The 20,080-nt window shown below is 45.9% G+C and overlaps 1 protein-coding gene across 1 annotated transcript; it reads right to left on the bottom strand.

The window, feature by feature from the left end:
- Window positions 1-4,868: 4,868 nt before the first annotated feature.
- Window positions 4,869-11,400, bottom strand: LOC120516426 (ciliary-associated calcium-binding coiled-coil protein 1-like). The gene is made up of 6 exons (XM_039738071.1): window positions 11,253-11,400; window positions 9,644-9,788; window positions 8,181-8,253; window positions 7,136-7,258; window positions 5,961-6,092; window positions 4,869-4,943 (listed from the first exon to the last, which is right to left on the bottom strand). Exons 1-6 carry the CDS (start codon window positions 11,398-11,400, stop codon window positions 4,869-4,871), a joined length of 696 nt encoding a protein of 231 aa, XP_039594005.1.
- Window positions 11,401-20,080: the final 8,680 nt, after the last annotated feature.

A 20,080-nucleotide genomic window follows, 5' to 3' on the forward strand; every position in this document is an offset into this window, starting at 1 on the left:
CTATCAAAGAAGGGTGAGTCGGCTCATGAAGGTGTGAGACCTGATGGAGACTTGGAGGGTATGATTTGATGACAGCAGCTCAGAGACAGGCAGGGCTGAGGCTCATTTCTTGCTTGCTGCATCATTTAGAAGTGAAAATCACTTGGAAGATTCAGCACAGGCTGTGGCCGGGCTGCCATGTGACTTGCTGTTAAAACCAAAAGGTGGCAAATTTATTACATTTTTTATAACGTGTCTTCTATTTGAAGGGATTTTTATTTTAACAGTTTCTTTTTAAGGCTCTGCAGATTTTCTGTCTACAGGCGCTTTCAGTTCAATCTTTTTCTTGATGATTCTTTGTAAAGGGGATTTTCTGGCTTGGGTGGATTTAGAAGTGGCTTGTCTTGGTTAAAGATTGTTTAAAAGTGATGTTTTCTCGGTCTGTTTTTATCTTTAACAAGTTGCTTTGCTCAAATGTTTCTTGAATTCTCCGCACTGCTTTGCGTTTTCTTCTTTCGCTTTTTATCTGCCTACGACTTTCGTTGTCTTTAATGGCTTGGCTTTGAAAAGTTTCCCAAGGCTCCCTCTAGTGTTGTGCCATGTAATTACACCATGCAGTTAGGTGCTTAACTGGCTTCTAGTGGCACATCTGCTGGATTACGGTGCCATACGTCTGGTCTTGGCATGGGCATTCGGTCTAGCTGGTCATTAAAACAAAGGGGTGGGGCCTAGAAAGCGTCAATCAAACTCAGGCTTCTCTGTATAAATGGCGTCAGACATTTTCTCAAGTACATTGGATCTCACACTAGATGAGCAACACAAGAAAGGAAAGGAGACGTCAAAGAAATAACCAAACATCTGCCCAAGACGGGTGGTCCAGCCTTTAACCAGCCTCTGGTTTTCTTTCCTGGCTGGCTTTGTGACAGCAAATCAATGAAGTGACATTTTAGATTGCAGGTTACACTGAGATGACACGAGTGTGAGGCACAAGGAGGACCCCTGAGAAGCATGAGAGAAGTCACTTCTATGAGTTAGCTCCGCTTCGCTTACTGGACACGACTTTGGACTTTAAAGCGCAGGATTGGCTCTGAATTTCAGCTTGTTATTGCTGAAGTGTTTGCTAAATAACATGAAGGAGCGCCAGTCAGCCTCCATCACCCTTCAAATGTGTTCACACGTCACTCCTTCATCAGGCTCCGAACATAAACCTCCACAGCTGTTACCGCAGAAAAGCCAAACGGGAGTGGGAGTGAAAACGCAACTGGACAAGGAGACATCTGCCAGGGATGAGGACCTTGGTGTGTTGTCACTCAGGGTTTGCTTCCGGAGCAGGGGACACTCAATCAATTAATCATGAGGCCTTAGCTGAGTGCTCTTCACAGTACGAACATAAAATACAAAGTGATCCGTCTATGGGCAACCATTAGCCTAATGGCCTGGCTTCCTGGTAGGAGAGACACGCAGACACAGAGCGTCCATCATCCTGACTTCAGCTTCTGCATTTGCTCTATGTGTCTATGTGGATTCAGCAGGTTCTCTCCATGTCTGAGGGGTTCTCCTTCCACATCCTCTGAGATGTGCTGGTTGGTTTCATTGGTGGCTCGGTGTGAATGCCACTGTGAATGTTTTCCAGCCTTGTGCCCATTGCTGCCAGGTTAGGCTGAAGTCCTTATCGGAAGTGCACATTCAGAAGGGGATTCGTTTTCTCTCAAGTGGAGAAACATCTGGTGATGTTCAGACTTTTACTCTCCTTGCCGGCTTCTCAATGCCAACCTTGATGGGTTTGGTGTTACTCTACAAAGTACTAGAGAATTTCTTCGTACCCTAGACCCTCCTAAATGGGGCCATCATTAAAGTCCCCGAGAATACAATGTACCCTATCACATTACCAGCACAGACCCTCAGAGGCTCGCGGTCACAACAGATTTTTTGCGCAGCTCCAACACCTCTTACAGAAATTCAATGTGCCATTTTGTCTTCTCCTCCATCCACCACCTAACTCGCTTGTCCAGTTTAAGGCCATATAGAGCTGCCGCTCACTTTGCAGCACCGGATACGAGGCAGGAGCCAACCCTGGACGGGCAGCAGTCAGGGACTACCTTGGCTCCCTTGAAAAAGCCTGGCATGGGCCCAGTCAGCCTCTTAAAGAAAAGATGAAGGACAGGGAAGTGGCAGAGTGGACCAGCTGTCTAAAAACCTTTACATCTTACCAGGGAAGAAAATGCAACTCAGACAAATCCAATACGACTGGAAGGAAGGAAACCTTTAAGGAGAATAAGAAGAAAGTTGTGGACGCTGAAGGCGTTTTGTGGAAGTGACAGAAGTGACAAAGATGAATTGAAAGTGACGCATCTGCAGAGCTGTCATGCACAATTCACTTTGGCTCATCTTTGAAAGTGGATCACTGTCTGGCAAAGCAGAAATCGACATCCCCGAGCTGATCGGAAGGACAAGGCAGCCATGGCGGCGAAGACTGGTCACAAGTCAAGAAGCCACCTGCACCAGAATTACAACTTCAACGACATCGAGATGCCACCTGCACAGCAGGCTGTTCCAATGCAAACTCGTCTGTCACCAGTGCTCTTCTCCTCAGTTTTCTGTCATTGTCCTTTACTGCGCTGCAGGAGCTCTGGGCCACAGACCACATCAGGATCTCTGCAGACAAGGGTTTAAGGTGGCGACACAAGAAAAAGCAACTTGGGCAATGCATGTGGGAGATGAGGGAGTGAAGCTACAAAATAGACTACTTCTGGCCTGTCATCGCATTACACACTCAAAATGTAATCCTTTTAGATGCTCAGCCCTGAGATTTTGTACCCAAAGTCAATGGATCTTCTTCAGCCTACAATGTGCCAAAATCAGGCACTGACAGAAATGGCCATAATGGTCTCAGGATGACAAGCAAATGATGGAATTGTTGGGTCAGGTGGAACATGTGAGACTTTCCAAGTGATTGCCATGTCCAAGCTTGCACTCTCCTTGTGTTCCACATCATCATCATCATCATCTCTGCATCCACCCTGTTCCCCAAACCATTAATTCCAGTTAACTCTTTCGAGGCGGGTGTCGACTTCTAGTGACATACAGCAGGGTCTTCACACAGCTGCCACCCACTACGGAGTTGCAGTCAACACTATGATCAGCTGACGCTGGCACATCATTTTAGTTTTTGATCTCCAGATCACTTGCGTCAAAATTGGAGTGCAATAAGCCAGAGTCCGACTCAGCAATGATACGCAAAACGTTGTCTATGCCGTATTTTGCTTTGCGCAGTCCCTTGACTCTTTCGCCAGAACCGCCTTTAGCGCCAGCGGCTGGCAGCTTCTGTACTGCGCGTTCCTGCCAAAAAAATATTCATCCCTCAAAGAGTTAAAGGGTGCAGGATGCCATATTCTATTCCACCTGCATGGTCCGGTGCACAACATGAATGGGAACCTCAATCTGCCTGGTAGCCTTTGGTCCTGCCATGTCCACTACAGACCACCTTTAGGCAGGATTCTGCACTCATAAGTACCGACTTGAAATAAATGACTAAATAAATAAACCCACCATTTGGAGCACCAAGCTCACAAAAAAATAAACGCGAGAGACTTGTGCATGGCGCGGCACGGTGGCGCAGTGGTAGCGCTGCTACCTCGCAGTTAGGAGACCCGGGATCGCTTCCTGCGTGGAGTCTGCATGTTCTCCCCGTATCTGCGTGGGTTTCCTCCGGGCAGTCCAAAGACATGCAGGTTAGGTGGATTGGCGATTCTAAATTGGCCCTAGTGTGTGTGGGTGTGTTTGTGTGTGTCCTGCGGTGGGTTGGTACTCACTCTGCCCGGGATTGGTTCCTGCCTTGTGCCCTGTGTTGGCTGGGATTGGCTCCAGCAGACCCCCGTGTTCGGCTTCAGCGGGTTGGAAAATGGATGGATGGACTTGTGCATGGAACGTGGAGTGAGAAACACACTCAGGGAGACTCAGGGAGGTGACCTCAAACTGCAGTCCTGCAGGTCATCTGGGTGGTCAGACTGGGTTGCCCTCTCCTGGTGGACTCTGGTATTTGCTGTGAATTCCCAAGCAATCTCCAGCTGTCCAGTGTGCCCAGGGGCGGGGCCCTCATAATATGCCCAACCAGCTTCAGTGTACTGAATGTTGCTAAGCACCACATGATGTCATGTAAGTGACAGATACAGGACAGGAATGTTAATTCATGGAGCATTTCAAGGTCTTGTAATCTTCTTGAATTGTTTTCCTCATGTAGTTAATGCTGAAATGTATTTCATATTTCACAGCCCCTTGGAAGATGGGCAGAGACTTGGAGGAATTCCTCCAAGACAACCGCGTTGACTCCGACAACCGTAAGAGAGCTACACCAGGAACCGACATCAGCCGAGTGGCCTTCAGCAACAAATCTGGAAATCCATGAGCCACCTTCACTACACACCTCTGAGTTGGCAAAAGACCTGCCCTTCCCAGATATTTAGGATGGCACTGCCACTTCTATGTCCTGTGCTCAGAAGTGAGTGACACAAGGAGTGCTGCCCTTTCCAAGGTTGGCTCCTATGAGATAAGCTGTGGTGACTCCATGTTGGATTTAAAAAGTTCATAAAATCTGATGGATGGGATTAATAATAATTTATTAATTTCCAAGTCTTTTGTTTTAATTGTGTCTTGAATTTCAAGCATAACATAATAGAAAATGCAATGGTCAGCAAAGTGAAAATTCAGTTCCCACCTTCACTCTCACAATTCTGTCAAATTTCATATTTCAGCAAATTGTGAGCAACCAGAGAGCAGCCACAGGTAACCTCACTAACGTCGACATACCGTACATCGATGTCTGCGTGCCGTCTGAACCCTAACCCTAAAGTTAAGATGCTTGCCAAACGTTTTCAACGGCCGTGGTAGGTTCATGATCTGATCACCTTCTCCAGTCTGGCCAGATAATCCTCCTCCTGCTGCTGAAGCTTCTTGTTGATCTCACTCTGTTAGAAAATATGAGAAAGACAGCCAGGTTACCTTCACAATTCAGATATGGAGCCCTTCTAGTGGCCATGCTGACTTCTCAAATCTTCTACACGCTACAATGAAATAGAGATTTGAAACTTCTGTGAATTAATACTCATATCAGTATGGAACTTCTTGAAGCCCTAATGTTGGATTAAGCAAGTTCAGTAAAAGGACGGGCGGGCAGGCAGACAGATGGGTAATATGGCAGTTCAAGCACATCAGCCAAGTCCAGTGATGCAGAAAACATCACAAGATTCTGTGTGGCTTTTCACTGTAATTATTGTTAAGGGTATAAAAAGTGACAGCAATGACAACTACCAATAAACCAATATACTTTAAAAATAAAGTGCATGGCAGAGCTGAAATGAGGGCTCAGTGCCGCCTGTCCCTACAGATGCTGGTACGTGTGCCACCTGTGGCGTGACTCTCCACATTACGATAAGGGAATCCATCTGTTTGTTTGTCCAGTTTCTCATTTCTGGGTTCTAAATACAATGGCGGCCATTTTAAGAATAAATGAGACAGCACAGATAGCGACACGGACTGCGCTTTAGGAGGACCCAGGGCTCTAATTTTATTTCCTTACTAATTTTATGATTTTTCTTTCGATTGCAATTGAATAAAAATTCCCTAAGATTTGACACTTGTGACTGTCATTCCGAATTCAATCCACAGAACAACTGGCATGTCAATCGTCGGCCGACAATTTCGGTTTTGTAGCTTACAAGCCAGACAGATAGGTAAAGATTTGGCAAGCTGGTAGGTAACTAAGCACTGAACTGTGCCCCTGCAGCTGAAGCACTTCTCGGGGTCTCCTTTACCCGTTGGCCATGTTTTAAAAGGCCAGGTAACAAAGTTGCCACCTAAGGAGTGTCCAAGGAAGTTGTGTAGGCGAAGTCGGTTTCTCTTGTCCACCCTTCACGGACACAGCAAATGTTAATAAGAACAGTCAGGACATCTCGATTCCTTTTGTTTGCCCCTTTATTCCATACCTGCAGGTTTTTCACCACACTTCCAGTGATATTTTGCAAAACCTGTTTGACATCCTCCACAGTGAATCCTTCCAAGGGGTCTCTTGTCGGAGTTTCAATTACATAATCGAACTTTTGTTCTTCAGGCAAAGTCTAAAAGGAATAAAAACAAAGGTCAGCTTCTGTCAGGCCGCCCCAAACCACGGCCAATTCACTTCCCAGATGCCCCACCATGACTCGGCCTCACAACTTTGGCCTGCATGTCAAGTGAAGCATTGATGCCAGCGTTTCAACATCTAATGTCACACATTACAGTTAAGCCTCTTGTTGTGTGTCACTTCACCGGGGTTGTAAAGAGACATTGGTGATAAAGTGGAGTCTACAAAGTGCCACCGTCCTACCTCACTTGTCATCGGACCATTCGTGGGATTGCATATGAAACTCACCCAATGACACCAGAGCTGCCTGTCACTGTTTAGAAGGCTCAGACGGTTATAAACTGAACCGTTTGTTTGTGTAGTTCACATATTTTAACAGGGAATGAAAGACCGGTTGGCAGGCCGTGATGGTCATCCTTCCATTAAGGTATTTGTTTTGGCCGCTGGTTCTGCTCTCTTTATTTCAGCCTCAGAGTTGCCCCCTTGCATCATTGGGGGCTGGAAGAGTGTGGGTCTCAAGATTTCATCCACATATCTATCTGCCTGTCCACTTTCTAGAACTTATGGCTATGAGACCAGAGCCCATAGCTGACCTGCACTTCTGCTGTGTCTTGAGTGTGATTGTGCATTTAAGCCCACCAGGCTTAAGCAAAAGAAATCCAGGAGAAAGTTTTAGAAGAAGCGAGAGAAGCCTAGTGTCCAGTTACTTCCTTTCGCGTGTCAGTATCGTCAACTTGGAGGATGACCTGTGACCCCTGCCTGGCTCCGCCCAGCTCCCTACCCCCCGCCACTCTCACATGTCTACACCTCCTAGCAGGCACCACCTTGACCATAAACGGAGTTTTACCCTTTGGCGAGCCCAAACTCTTCCTAATTTCCCCTCATTTGTTTATTTGGCACTTAATACAAAGAATGGATCTGAACCCAGCCTCCTAATCCTCAAGTGTTTCAATGAAGCGGCTGAATGGGTCACACACCATTTAAGGCCGCCATTTTATAGGGTTTCACCTAAAACTAAATCCATTAATAAGACGTCACCTCCTCCTCAGGCTGCTCCGGGGTACCAACGTCAATGAACAAGGAGTACATGTCTTGGCTCAGCCCCTCCTCAAGTGGATGTGCGTGCAGGGAATTAATAAATAGGTCAACGTCAATGTTTTCCTAAAAATGAAAGAATTAAAATGACTTCAAAAAATGCTCCATTACTGCAGCATACCACACATATTTTATGTTTTGCTTCAAACAATTTAATGTTAAATGCATGAGAAAGTTGGGGGAAATCATTTATCATGAGTGCCACCGGCTGAACATCTCGAGGGTGGGCTTGGAATTGAGTGCCATTGTGCTTGTATCTCCTCCAGAGCTACCACCGGCATGGAGCTTCTGTTTGACGCCACAGGATTGAGGGGACGTGGGCTCAAAGCCTGGCCTTTGTAAAGGGGGACGCGTACAAGATGAACGTCCCAATGCAAGGAACAGAAACGGAGATACAAAGCAAGTCTGAATTATCATTTGAAGGACGTCTACCATGAAACCTGCTTAGGCCGGTTTGATCCTGTGTACTTGTGTGGATGCCAGCTCATGAAATGGCGCTCTGGACACTCCCAGATGTTCCTATTGTGACGCACAATTTTAGCAACGTGTGTGTTAGAATGACAAAGATGTCACAGTGCGATCGTAACCATTACTATGCCTGATGCTCGTCTTATTTCTTTCAGCTGTTTTTTGGGATTCAAGTACCCCTCACTTGCTGAGATTACTTAGTTAGCTCAAGTTGCTAATTTTCAGACATCCTTCTTATAAATCATTCAAAGCTGCACCGTCATTCTTCAGCTACAGAATCACACATGAGGTTTATTCTACTTTATTTCTTGAAGACATTATGGATTCCATTGAAAATCTGCCTTTTTGTAATTCAATTTTGGAGGTTAACATATCAAGGGAGAAGTCAACCCAGAAAGTGGTCAACAGACTGTGGCAGAGAAAGAGAATTTGTGAGGCCAACATGGTGAATGTACATAGGAGCTTGCAAATATAAATCATGATAAATACATACATACATAAATAGAAATGAAAAACCTACTTGAAACCTCAAAAAGAGATCATCTCTTGAGTGGATGAAGACAAATTCATAGAGTTTGTAATGCTGAAATAAACTGCAAAACAAAAACAAGAATCCCCTCCATTTACACAGAAATCCACCGATTCAGGAGAGCAGCTTACTTCAAACCTGATAGTCCGCCAGAACACAACACAGAGCAATAAACTCAGCCTGCGTTTAGCTTACACTGAAATTCTGACTACAGTTTGAAACTTGGGCAAGAAGACAGCATCAGGGGAGTGGGACTGGCATGGAGCGGGTAGTGGGCATACACTCTGCGCTTAGCTGAGCCTTTATACACTCTTTATGGTGTTGCCGGACTCCCTGTGATCGTCCCTCCTTTGTTGTGAGCCTCAGACCCACAGCCATGGGCATTACTCTCAGTCCCAAACATCGACAGTCATGAACCGAGATGGACCAGGGTGAGTAAGCAGACAAGAGAGACATCATGTGCAAAGGAATAGCAGTTTATGGTGTTCAAAATGTGCAAAACGGTGCAATCAAATAAATAATTCAATAAATGAATTAGGGCAGCACGGTGGCGCAGTGGTAGCGCTGCTGCCTCGCGGTTATGAGTTCGCTTTGCAGGTCCTCCCTGTGTGGAGTTTGCACGTTCTCCCCGTGTCTGCGTGGATTTCCTCCCACAGTCCAAAGGCATGCAGGTTAAGTGCATTGGCGATCCTAAATTGTCCCTAGTGTGTGTGTGTGTGTGTGTCCTGTGGTGGGCTGGCGCCCTGCCCTGGGTTTGTTTCCTGCTTTGTGCCCTGTGTTGGCTGGGATTGGCTCCAGCAGACCCCTGTAGTTAGGATGTAGTGGGTTACATAATGGATGGATGGATGGATGGATAACTGAATTAACTACTAAATCTGTTCAAATTTTGTGCCAGTCAAACAGTAATCCTTCCACTCATTTGGACACCAGGGGACCCTCCCCATCCCTTCTGCTCAGCTGCTCAGATTACTGCTCTGCCACTGAACCTTCACGCGACCCCCCGTCTCGCTCGCATTTCATCGCCGGCTCTTCCCATTCTCTCTCTGATACGCCTCAGATCAGTGATCGCCGTTTCTTCTGTTATGTCACAAACGTGTTCTTCTGGCCCCTTTTATCCACCTGACTCGTTTGGACTCACAGGTGGTGTCTGCTAAAATGGCGATCACTTTGTTAAGCCGATGCACCCCGCGAGAGTTAAAACGTTAAAATCACTAAAGAGTTAAACAATTTATCACGAACTTTACTGTGACTGGACTGTCCACTGTGTGTCGAGTGCCAAACCTCAGTTTTAATGGAGCTCTGGGTGAAAGTTCTGCTCACTACACCGAAGGTGTGACTGGCTGCTGCTTTCACGGACTCTTTGGATTTCTTGAAACTCAGTTGCTTTTTTCTATGCACAGTTTTCTGCCTTATCGTAAAATTCAACAGACATGAGAAGGCTACAAGACAATCACCTCCCTTTCAGGAAGTCAATGATACAAGTTGACTCGTCCAAACTGAAGAGCTCAGGCCCATCGTTTTCGTCAGCCTCGGATCTGCTGACTTCCTTCATGGCAGCTGCAAGTTCTCGAAGGTTGTCAGCAATGGTCATGCGCTTTGCTGTAATCAGATTCATAATGGACATAATTATTATTGCACAGAATTGTAATAAACAGCCCAACCCTAACCCAACAAAGTCTCCCAATGCAGCAACTACACGAAAGATCAAGCCAAAGCATCAGACTGGCACAGACGAGGCATGAGAATTAAAATCAGCCACACTAAGACTTTAAAATCAGCTGGGCTTCTTCTCCACAAAGTCCAAGTTCACACTTTCTTCACTTACTGTGAGCAAATGTGGAGGCTCAGCTCAAAGCTAAGAATGATACCTGATAGCCAAGTGCACCCGTCATCGAGGACCCTTTACTCCATCAATAAAACAATCAGAGTAGGCCTGTCTGGAATACTGGCAGCCTTGCCTGGCACTGCCCAAGGGCCAAATGTCAAACCCAGCTCAGTTCAGGGCGCTTCTGAACCAACTACTGACCAGAGAGGTCCAATGGCGGGCCATTTAATTATTCATTTTAATTGTTACTGTTATCTAAAACCCGAGTTCAAAAAGTCGAGAGCCAAGGCAGGCCAACTCCTGTTCAGCCCAATTTATTTTTTTCAGGGCTCACTTACAAGTGCGTTGTTATCTGTAAATGGAGTGTGATATTCTGTTTTATTATCTCCAAATATGATGAAATTAAAACTTTAGGAGCTTTCTAAAGGAATTCTCCGGTAATCAAAAGAGGACAAGGAGAGTTTGTGAAATGTGTGAACCAGCCAGTGCCCACACAAAGCCCACGATTCACTGAGTAACGTATGAAACTCAGGAGAGGTGCCATACTGAATAAAGACATTCGGATCGGCGACAGAGTGGCAGAAGTGTCACTCACTGCCAAGTCATAGCCTCCCAGATTTGGGACTGTGGGAATTCCAAGAAGTCCCAGCTCATCAATCTGCACCATGAAGGACCTCTGTGATAAAAACCTGGAGAATCTGATTTAAAAACATCTAGAGCTTCAAACGTGGAATTCTTTAGAAAGTCGTCAACTTTGCTCACTTAACATAATCTTCGGTGGTAATAAATACCTAACAACCTTTCTGCCTGTGTTATTTATAGAAGAACACACTCTCTGCTTGAGGAGTGTGCCCACCGGCTCCTCAAAGAAGACCTCGTTCTGAGCGAGTGCCCTTAGCCTCTTCCCAGCCCAGTTCAGCAGGCCTCTACACATAAACGGGATGTGTGATAATCTGGAAAATAAAGCAAGGACTTGGGGGCAGTCAAAGAGCTAAAAGGAGGTCCATAACAAAGACCACGGACAAGAGCAGGCCATTCAGCTCCACACCTGACATCTGACCCTTTCCGCCTGATCGTCCTTTTCACCTGACAACTGGCCATTTTGTCTTCCCATTTCTTTATTCCTGACTATGAGGCCCCCTAACTAGAGCAGGTTGGTTGCCATTCTCCTCAAGATGTTCCTGAAAGGCAGCTTTGGGGTTGTTTCTCCCATCAAAGGCTCAGAGCTTCTCACTTACTTCTCAAGTTCTCCATAAGGATTTGGAGGAGGCTCATGAACGCCTGGATCTGCTCTGGGGAGAAGCTACTTTCTTTGGCCCACCAAAAGCCAGAGACATAGTAATCCAGAACAGAGGCCTCCTTCAGGCAAACCAAGTGGTTTTTCATGGACAGGATGTCTTGCAATTCTCTAATAGAAAATCACCGGAAAAAAAAAAAAAGTCATTTGTTTGCACAAAAAGGAATTTAAACTGAATTACACATAACGAAAATTAGGCCAACTGAAACAAACTCAAAGCCAGAGCAGGGGATTCAAAGATTTGCCTCTTAAAAGAGTAAAAATGCCACGGTGGTAATCAGCAAGTTGCCCTGACGACACGTCTCATTGGGGGCTTCGATGTTGGTGATCGCTACACCAGTTATAGCACCATGTCAGCTTGTCTCGTGTGATGATGCTCTCTGGTTTGGGAGGTTCTGTTGACGCCATTGTGCCGAACACAGGGTACACTCATGGACTGTCCGCTCCCGTGACGCTCATTTAGAGTCCCCCATCAGCTCAACATCTCTGTCGCCAGGATGTGAGCATAAAGGAACCCACACAGACTAGTAGAGAATGTGCCATCTCTTTGGGGTTTCAGATATAAGAACCTACAAGAGTTTAGTGGCCAGGGTGGCCTCCTTTCCAGTTATATACTCTGGTAAGAGCACCTCCTAATGGCCACCTTCATTGAGAATAATAAGCCTCGTGTATCTCCAAAGAAATGCATTTATTAATAAAACACAAGTCTGCATTCAGGTTTGCATTTGACACCAAATCCCTTAGGCTGGTAGATTTGAAAGCAAAAAGAAAGTCCGCTTGAGAATTTCTTACTTTTGTACTTCTTCAGTCGTTAAGTCGGTCAACATGCTAACTTGTGGAGAAGTTAGAAATCCCACAGAAGACGCATCCTCATCTCCAGCAGCACTTGGGTCCTGCCAAAAGATCCAATCAGTCAGTGGGGGTCAAAGTCTAATAGCCAGGCGCAGTACACCAGGAATTATAAACCGGAGAGATGGCGGCAGGAATGTGACGTTTCTGAATACTCGCTGTGTTTTCCTGCTGGCGGACTGAACCATTAAATGATCTCAGGCTGGCCTTTGTTTTTTATTTCTAGCTCATTTGTCATGGTGGATTGCCTTCACATTTAAAGTGAGGGTTGCCCACTGGGCAGCCAGTGTTGACCACCCTTAAACTGACATTGGGGGGCACTGGAGTGGTCAGTTGCTGTCCACTCTTCTGTACTTCAGGCAAATGAGCCAAGCAATCAGGAAGCTCACTGCAGGCCTGCTCTAAGGACCATACAGGGTGGATTAGAGGACTTTCAGGTTTCCATTTCTTTCAAAACTTACTGAATGTAGTCATTAAAAAAGGATCAATTAGCCATAAAATATGCCAAATCATATGAACTAAAGCTAAAAGATTTCATCCCATTAAGCTGCACATGCAGAATCCATTTAGGGGACTGAGGTAACAGTGCAAGGTGCCATCATTTGCTCATCATAATGTTGATGGGACTCAGCCAGGATGGACAGGTACAGAATGCAGGTGTAGTGTGAGAGTCGGACTGCCCCGAAGAGGCACCTCCAACATCTGAAAGAAACTTATAAGACATCAGTAGAATTTACAGTCTTACTTAATAAGATAAAATGAATGCAAAATGCAGAGCTCAACATTACCAGGCATGCCTAAATGACAGAGACGAGACGTACCATCGAGGAATGAGGGGAGCCTCACAGAATTCTAACACGTCGGCGGCTGACTGGCACCTAATGACACTGCTTAGACAGCAATGGCTGCTATATTGCATTTGCAAAGGGGCGGGGCAAGTTGAGTGATGTGCCATCTGTCCAACCAGCATAGAAGAGAGAGCTGGTCAGGACTTAAGCAAGACAAACTGAGGTCTGTGACAGGTTGTGGCAGTTGGTGACATAGAACACCTGGCAGTCTGAGGCTCATTGTGATTTTTCAAATTGGTTTCTTGTCATTTCTCTTAAATAATTCACAAACACGGCAGGTTGATTGGTTTCTAAACCGTAAACAGCAGAGGTGGCTGATGAAGTGACAGTGTGCGCCATTCTAATGAAGCCTTCAATTCTGATAGTCCATTTCTAACAGAAGAGAAGCACTTGAAGGCTGCTGGCAGTTTTCTGATTTGAACTTTCAAATGAATATCACCTGTAAACTGCAGGTCACCCCTAAAGCTTCACTTTTACCAGACATTTCTACAAACAGGTGTGCTAAGAACCGTATCTCAGGCATGGGGTTGGAGCCGAGCTGTCAGAGACCACCAAAGTCAGCGTACTCACAGAACGCGTGGCTCCCGAGTCTGCACAGAGCCAACAGCTGGCCACCATAAATGTGGCACATAAGAGACTGCTGCCTGCTGTAATGAAAGCTCTGCATGACGACATGAGTAACAGCAAAGGATGCTGGGATGACATTGACAGGCAGCTGTATTGTGTGAGCTACCAGCCATGAGGTCAGTGCAGGCGCAGTCGGCATCATAAGGGATGTGGGCACAGACCCTTATGATCACGTCATGTCACCATGGTACAAGACTTGAAGCTGTGCAGGGGAGAGCAAGCAGGTACACCCCGGGACATAAGGACATGTCCTACTGAGACCGTCTCAAAGAATTAAACCTGTTTAGCCTCGATCAGAGAAGACTGCGTGGGGACCTCATCCAGATATTCAGAATCCTCAAAGGCTTTGATGAAGTTGATCCAGCAACATTCTTTTGGCTTAAGGGTGAATCACATACTCGAGGACATTGGTGGACATTAAGGGGCAGTGCATTTAAAAGTGAAGCCAGGAAGATCTTCGTTACGCAGAGAGTTGTGGGACTCTGGAACCAGCTACTGAGATATGGAGTGGAAGCAGGAACCTTGACAACCTTTAAGAAAAATGATGAGATTTGGGGACATCTCAGCTAATCAGCTAATCAAACAAGCTTGGTGGACTGAATGGTCTCTTCTTGTTTGTCAGAATTCTTATGTTCTCAAAGCGCCGGGCGCGTTAGGGCATCTGGCAGGAAAGATGAGCCCGGGCCTGGGAGCCTGCCATCTCATTTCAGTATGGAGAATAGTGAAGGTTTCTTCAATCATACTCTATTCTCAAGTAAGAAAAGACGCAGTGTTAAAATCGAGTCACGTTCAAAACGTTGCAGCTGTGACCTTTAATGTCAAGCTCTTCCATTTTCTTTGTGTGTATGTAAGGTGGGGATCAGAAAGTACTGAGTTGCACCATGAATTGGCCGTTGTACAGTGCTGGTCTTTCTACATGGCCGCCCATCAGCTCCCATATGCTAAAACATGGGAACTGCACGTGTTTAGCATTTGTGTTGTTCAGCTTGCAGTGTGTCCTCATGGCCGGACATCTCTTGAGGATGACCCACAATCTTCCCACCCTTTGAGGTTAGTGACAGAAAATCAGGATGTTTATTGGGCTGATATTGGAATAAGATGATAAAAGAGGGCACTGAGTTGTCTCACCCACTCTCAGCTGGTCTATCAATCGAACACAATGGCTAACAGCCAAGCGGCATCGTGTTGAAAGTCTTCCGCCTTTGGACCTTTTCTCCAAACCAAGCCACCTAGACACAGCTAGAGAGCTAAGACCTCAACCACAGACATAACCCTCAGCCTGTTGGACCAGAGACTCTTGTTTGATGACATGGCCATGCTAGTCTAATGGAGGTTTGTTGTGAGAAGTTGAAGTTGGATTTAAATTTCTGCTAAGTGTTGTTTTTCTCTGATTTTCGAATGTTTGATCCTCTGCTGTCTCTTTAGGCTGGAGATGCCATGTTTGAGGGAATGTGCACACCAAGCCCATTGTGTAGAACTGAACTCCAATACGCTGGAGGGAACACTGGGATCTCGAGATGCAGGACTCCTGTAGGAGGCACAGGCCTTAGCTACAGAGCCAACAAGCTCAGGCCAGCCGTCTGGACTTCCCAGCTCCCTTATAATTTGTTATAATGCAGCAAGTGAAGGATGTGTGGCCATCCCAAAGAGCAAAGAGCCAAGAGCAAGCGCTGGTGCAAACAGAAGACCATTACAGCAACAGACAAGTACAATCTTTGTATGGCCGACTGCATGCTGGGCACCAGGAATCACGCAGATAGAAGTGATAAACACAGACAAAGAGTCACGCAAAAGGAACTCTGAACAATAAAAAAAATGGTAAATGGCCTGTATTTGATATAGCGCCTAACTAGAGTTCAAGAACCCCCCTAGGCGCTTTACAACACAACAGTCATTCACCCATTCACACACACATTCATACGCTGGTGATGATAAGCTACTATGTAGCCACAGCTGCCCTGGGGCACACTGACAGAAGTGAGGCTGCCGAACACTGGCGCCACCAATCCTTCCGACCACCACCACCATAAGACCAGGGCAGTTCATTTGACTGTTAAGATCTGCACACGGGATCGGATTTACTCCTCTATGTGACAGCCCATGAAGTCCATGCCATTATGAAACTGGTCTGCCAATTCATTCATTGTTTATTAGTCTAAATTAGGCGATGACAAGGTCAAATGCTGAAGTCGAAACATCATCAGCCTCATCATGTCCACCAGCTGAGATTTCTGCAATGAGGTAAAAAATTGACAACTTACAAGTTTCCAAAATCCTGCTTCAGAGGCAATTACAGCTGAGGTCTGCCAGCTGATTGATCGGGATGGATGGGGCGCACCACAAGGAGGTCACAGCTCAGGTGTTCAGAGTGTGTAAATTGGAGCGCCAGTGTCGGGAGCTATCAGTTGTGCCGACACGTGGCAGCGAGCGCACGTCCAAGACAAATATGGATGCCGAATGTCTGGCTTGGCGGTCTGAATGATAGCGAAACACATGACCTGAGGGCTAGCAGGGTGGTAGCAGATCAGTTCTGAAGCGTTCACCCCACACCTTGTTAAGGATGGCAGATGCTAATTTAGCACGCCAACAAGTGAGTAAGCCGTAATTAGTGTAAAAATGAACCATGTTATTCAGCCAAGCTATGATCTGGACTTGTACCTTCTTTTTTCGGGTCTTTTTTTGTGTCTTTGTGTCTGAGTTTCTCTTTTTGAAGGTTTTCTTATGTGGAGAATTCATTTTTTCCTTTAGAAATTTTCTGCAGCGTAGGCAGGAAAGGTCAAAATATTTAACATCTTACCACAAAGCAATTGACATTTATTATGGTCATCATTATTGCTGCTATGGTTTCGCTGCCCACAAATGTCCAGAAGTGAGCAGCCCATGACGTCACCACTGTGACAATTGTCCCAGTTGTCCGAGGTTGTGGATAATAGCCACAGAAATTCTCCTTGTTAGCGTCTTTCATGCTAGTAGAATATTCGATCCCAGGTTTCGACACACTTCTGTTTTTTTGTGTTTTGAGTTACGACAAAAGGCAGGACTGCTTTTTTAATTTTGTGTGGTTTGTGACTACATCGCCTTTAATTTATCTGCCTCCTCAAAACGGCACATCGCCCACCTAATAAAGGTGAACAGACATGAAATATGCAGCCTGCCCAGAACGCAGTGTGTAAAGGAACCCAAAAAAGGATTCAAAATATGTGAAAGATTGGGGTATGCAGCAGAAAAAATGAAACCACAAAGACCACCTTTGATTGTTCCTGTTTTGAGCACAGAGAGCTGTGAGGACTCCAACTTCAGTACAATGGGCTCCTTTATTCTGGACTGCGCTGCTTGTTCAAGTAGAGTTCATCCAGAGATGACGCTTGTATCCACGGCAACCAGTCCAATGGGAGGAGCTGGACGTGGCTCTCGGTGTGTGATGTCATACTTTGGAGAAAGGAGCAAGAAATCCCCCTCTCCAGAAGGGACATTTTTAACTTAGTTACAACATTTATTTGTTTTATTTCTGTATACTCTAAATGAGATCCATATTTCTTACATTTAGAAGAACAAACTTTTTTAAAGTTATTTTGTTTCTTATTTCAGGAATTTTAAAATGTGTGAATTCAACAGAAACCTTTTGAGAAACAGGCTGAGGCCTACCAAAGCTCAGAGGCCTCAACTGGCAAAAACCCATGAAAAGGAAAGGGCCAAATACTAAAACCCTGGCTCAGATAAACCAAACTGTATCTGTAATTTATAAAATGAAATGCAATAAAGCCAAATAAATTGAAAAGACCTTCAAATTGATACAAGAATGTCAAAATATCGAAATGAATGTAATCAATATTCAAAAGAATATCAAAATAGAAAAGAAAAGAAAAAACAAGGCCAATCTGCGAGTCAAAAGTCAGAAGCCGTAAACTTGTGAAAAATTTTACAACCACGAGTATTCTAAAACAAAAATGGCCAAAGGTGCAAAGCAGCTGCAAAGAGGGGAGAATCGCAAAGAGCGGCAACAGCCAAGGACTTCAGCAGCCTGCTGGCCTTCATGTGTCTTGAGACGAGACGAGACGCCGTGTCAGGAGCAGCTGAAGCTCGTCGTCATCTTACTAAGAAGTGAATATTCCATTCGCCCCAGCGATGCATGTGCCCTTTCATGGTGCCAGTCAAGTAGGCCATCTCTGGTGTCTCCTCATTTCTGTCAAGTGCAGGTGGATCAAAGGTCTGCCAAGCTCTCCTGGTTTCCTGGTCTCTCTCATTTTTTCATTCTTCCCTTCCTTTGGTTGGCTGATTTTGCCCTTTTTTTCTTATTATCTTCTCTTTCTCCAATTTGTCTTTCCTTGCAGAACGTCTGGGACTTAATGCTGTAATTTGAACCACAGGCTAATTTTACGTATGTTTGTCAGGTCGCTCTCTTTATGTAAGCGCTAAACTAGTTCCGGGCCATTGAGCCCAAGGCAGCAGTCCTTAATCAGATATAATCAGACGTGCCCAGCACTCACGCTGTGCCCACTCGCCCTCACTCACCCAGGTTGGTGCTGCCAGTCCACCAACATGGGCACATCTCTGGCACATTTGCCACTTTTGCTCCTAAACTGGCCACTGCTTTACTGGCCTACATCTTTTGGGAGGACGCTGAAGTCATGTCTGCTGACCGCTGCCGTCACATCACTGACTTGTAGTCTGTCATTTTCACGGCCCTCAAGTGGCACAGCAGCTCTGCTTTACCAGATTTGCGTCTCAGAGATCCACGTTGGCTTTCATCACTTCACTAAAGTGCTCTTCTAGTTTATTTCTGACAACAATTTCTGTCACTTCACAAGGAGTGGACATAAGGCTTAAAATTACAAAGCACAAATCACCGAGTGCAGAATTAAACGCTGCCCTCGGGTATCAGGCTGGGGACTCTTCTATTTGAGCAGCAGCCCCTTCTTCATCTTTAATTGGCACATTTGACTCAAGATATTGAAGTAGTTACTTAAAAATCCAAAGCCGATGAGTGAACGTTAGGCGAGTGCACGTTAGCCGCGGCAGAGAGAGGCGCTCAGGCCCAGCACCAGCAAGGACGGGCAGACCTTGTTTCAGGCAATTCATAAAGAAACTGCTGAGGCCTGTGGTGGACCTTCTAAAAACAGCTCGGGTCATTTATCTTCTGAAAACTGTCAGCTGTAGCCCAATTAGGTTTAAGAATCCAAGAAAAGACCCATTTTAAAAGAATTCATATGCCATCCAAAAGGAGACAGTGCTGTAAGACAGAAAGATTAAAAAGGGGTGGACAAGCGCATTTGGGGGTCCAGCAGCAGACAAGGCCATCAGCAGCTCACGAGAGAACCTGGGGGGCCGTCTGCTGACCATCTTAAATGGAGCCCGAACCGTCACCGCTGGACATGTGCAGGCCACGAGCTTAGTAACGGCTGCCAACTGGCATGTGCCTCAGTCTGCCAGCAGGGAGCTAAAGTCAAATCAGTCCGATTGGCTCGGCCGCCCAGACGATGGTGTATTCCAGTGTTTACTGGGCAGCATTTAAGGTTTTAATACCCATAAACACCCGGCGCTTAACAAAGCATCACTCAGATTCTGTGGATGTGCCTGTTGGCGCAGGGATCTGCAGTTAGAGTGGGCAGTGGATCAGCGCCAAGGTGAGGACGGCATCTCACAACGTCATGGAAACTCACCAGTGGCTTCGACACACGTGGTACGCCAGGCTGGGCAAACCAAATCATCAAGAAAGTCTCAGCAGGCCAAAGGGCTGACATGACAAACGCTAACAACGCGGCCCTGTATGCACCGGGTATCTGTAGCTCTTTCATGCCATTGACACTGTGTGGGTGTCTTTGCTGGCGCAGTGTTCTTGTCACTACACCGTGGACACAGGACAAGTGACCTGAAGGATGTGGAGACTCGGTCCTTGGAGGTTTCCAGTCAGCCATCTTCTTCATGAGTTGCCAATTCCTGCAGTTAATGATGTGGATTCCTGTGCCTGTCGAGTCCCTCCAGTTCCTGGCCCTCTCTTGACCCCTTTGGCCTGACCTGACATTAAAGGAGACATGAAATAAGCCACCGGGGGTCTCAAACCAGTAAGGGGGACCACTGACTTCAGTCTAGCCAGTCCTGGTTGTTAACCAAACCTCCTTGGTATTCAAATGCTGCCATGCTGGACTCTGCTAAACTGCTGATTTTCTTTTCCTCTGAGGGTCCCATCCAAATGTTTGGTGGTCCCGACCAGCTTGACTTTTTTTTTTTTTTGATGGTCACTTGTTTTCTTTTATTGAAGCAGATATCAGATGATGGACATGGGAACGAATGGGATCAGGGTAGCTGGCAGCTTCTTTATTGTTTGGCCATCAATTACGGAAATAAGAAACAATGAAGGGGGTCTGAATCTTAAAATGCAGTCGGCTGAAATGAAGGCAAAAGGCATCTGTCTCAGTAGTAGCAGGCAGACGTCACCGACCAAGAA

The sequence above is a fragment of the Polypterus senegalus genome, chromosome 16 (assembly GCF_016835505.1).
Source record: "Polypterus senegalus isolate Bchr_013 chromosome 16, ASM1683550v1, whole genome shotgun sequence".
In the NCBI taxonomy this organism is placed as follows: Eukaryota; Metazoa; Chordata; class Cladistia; order Polypteriformes; family Polypteridae; genus Polypterus; species Polypterus senegalus.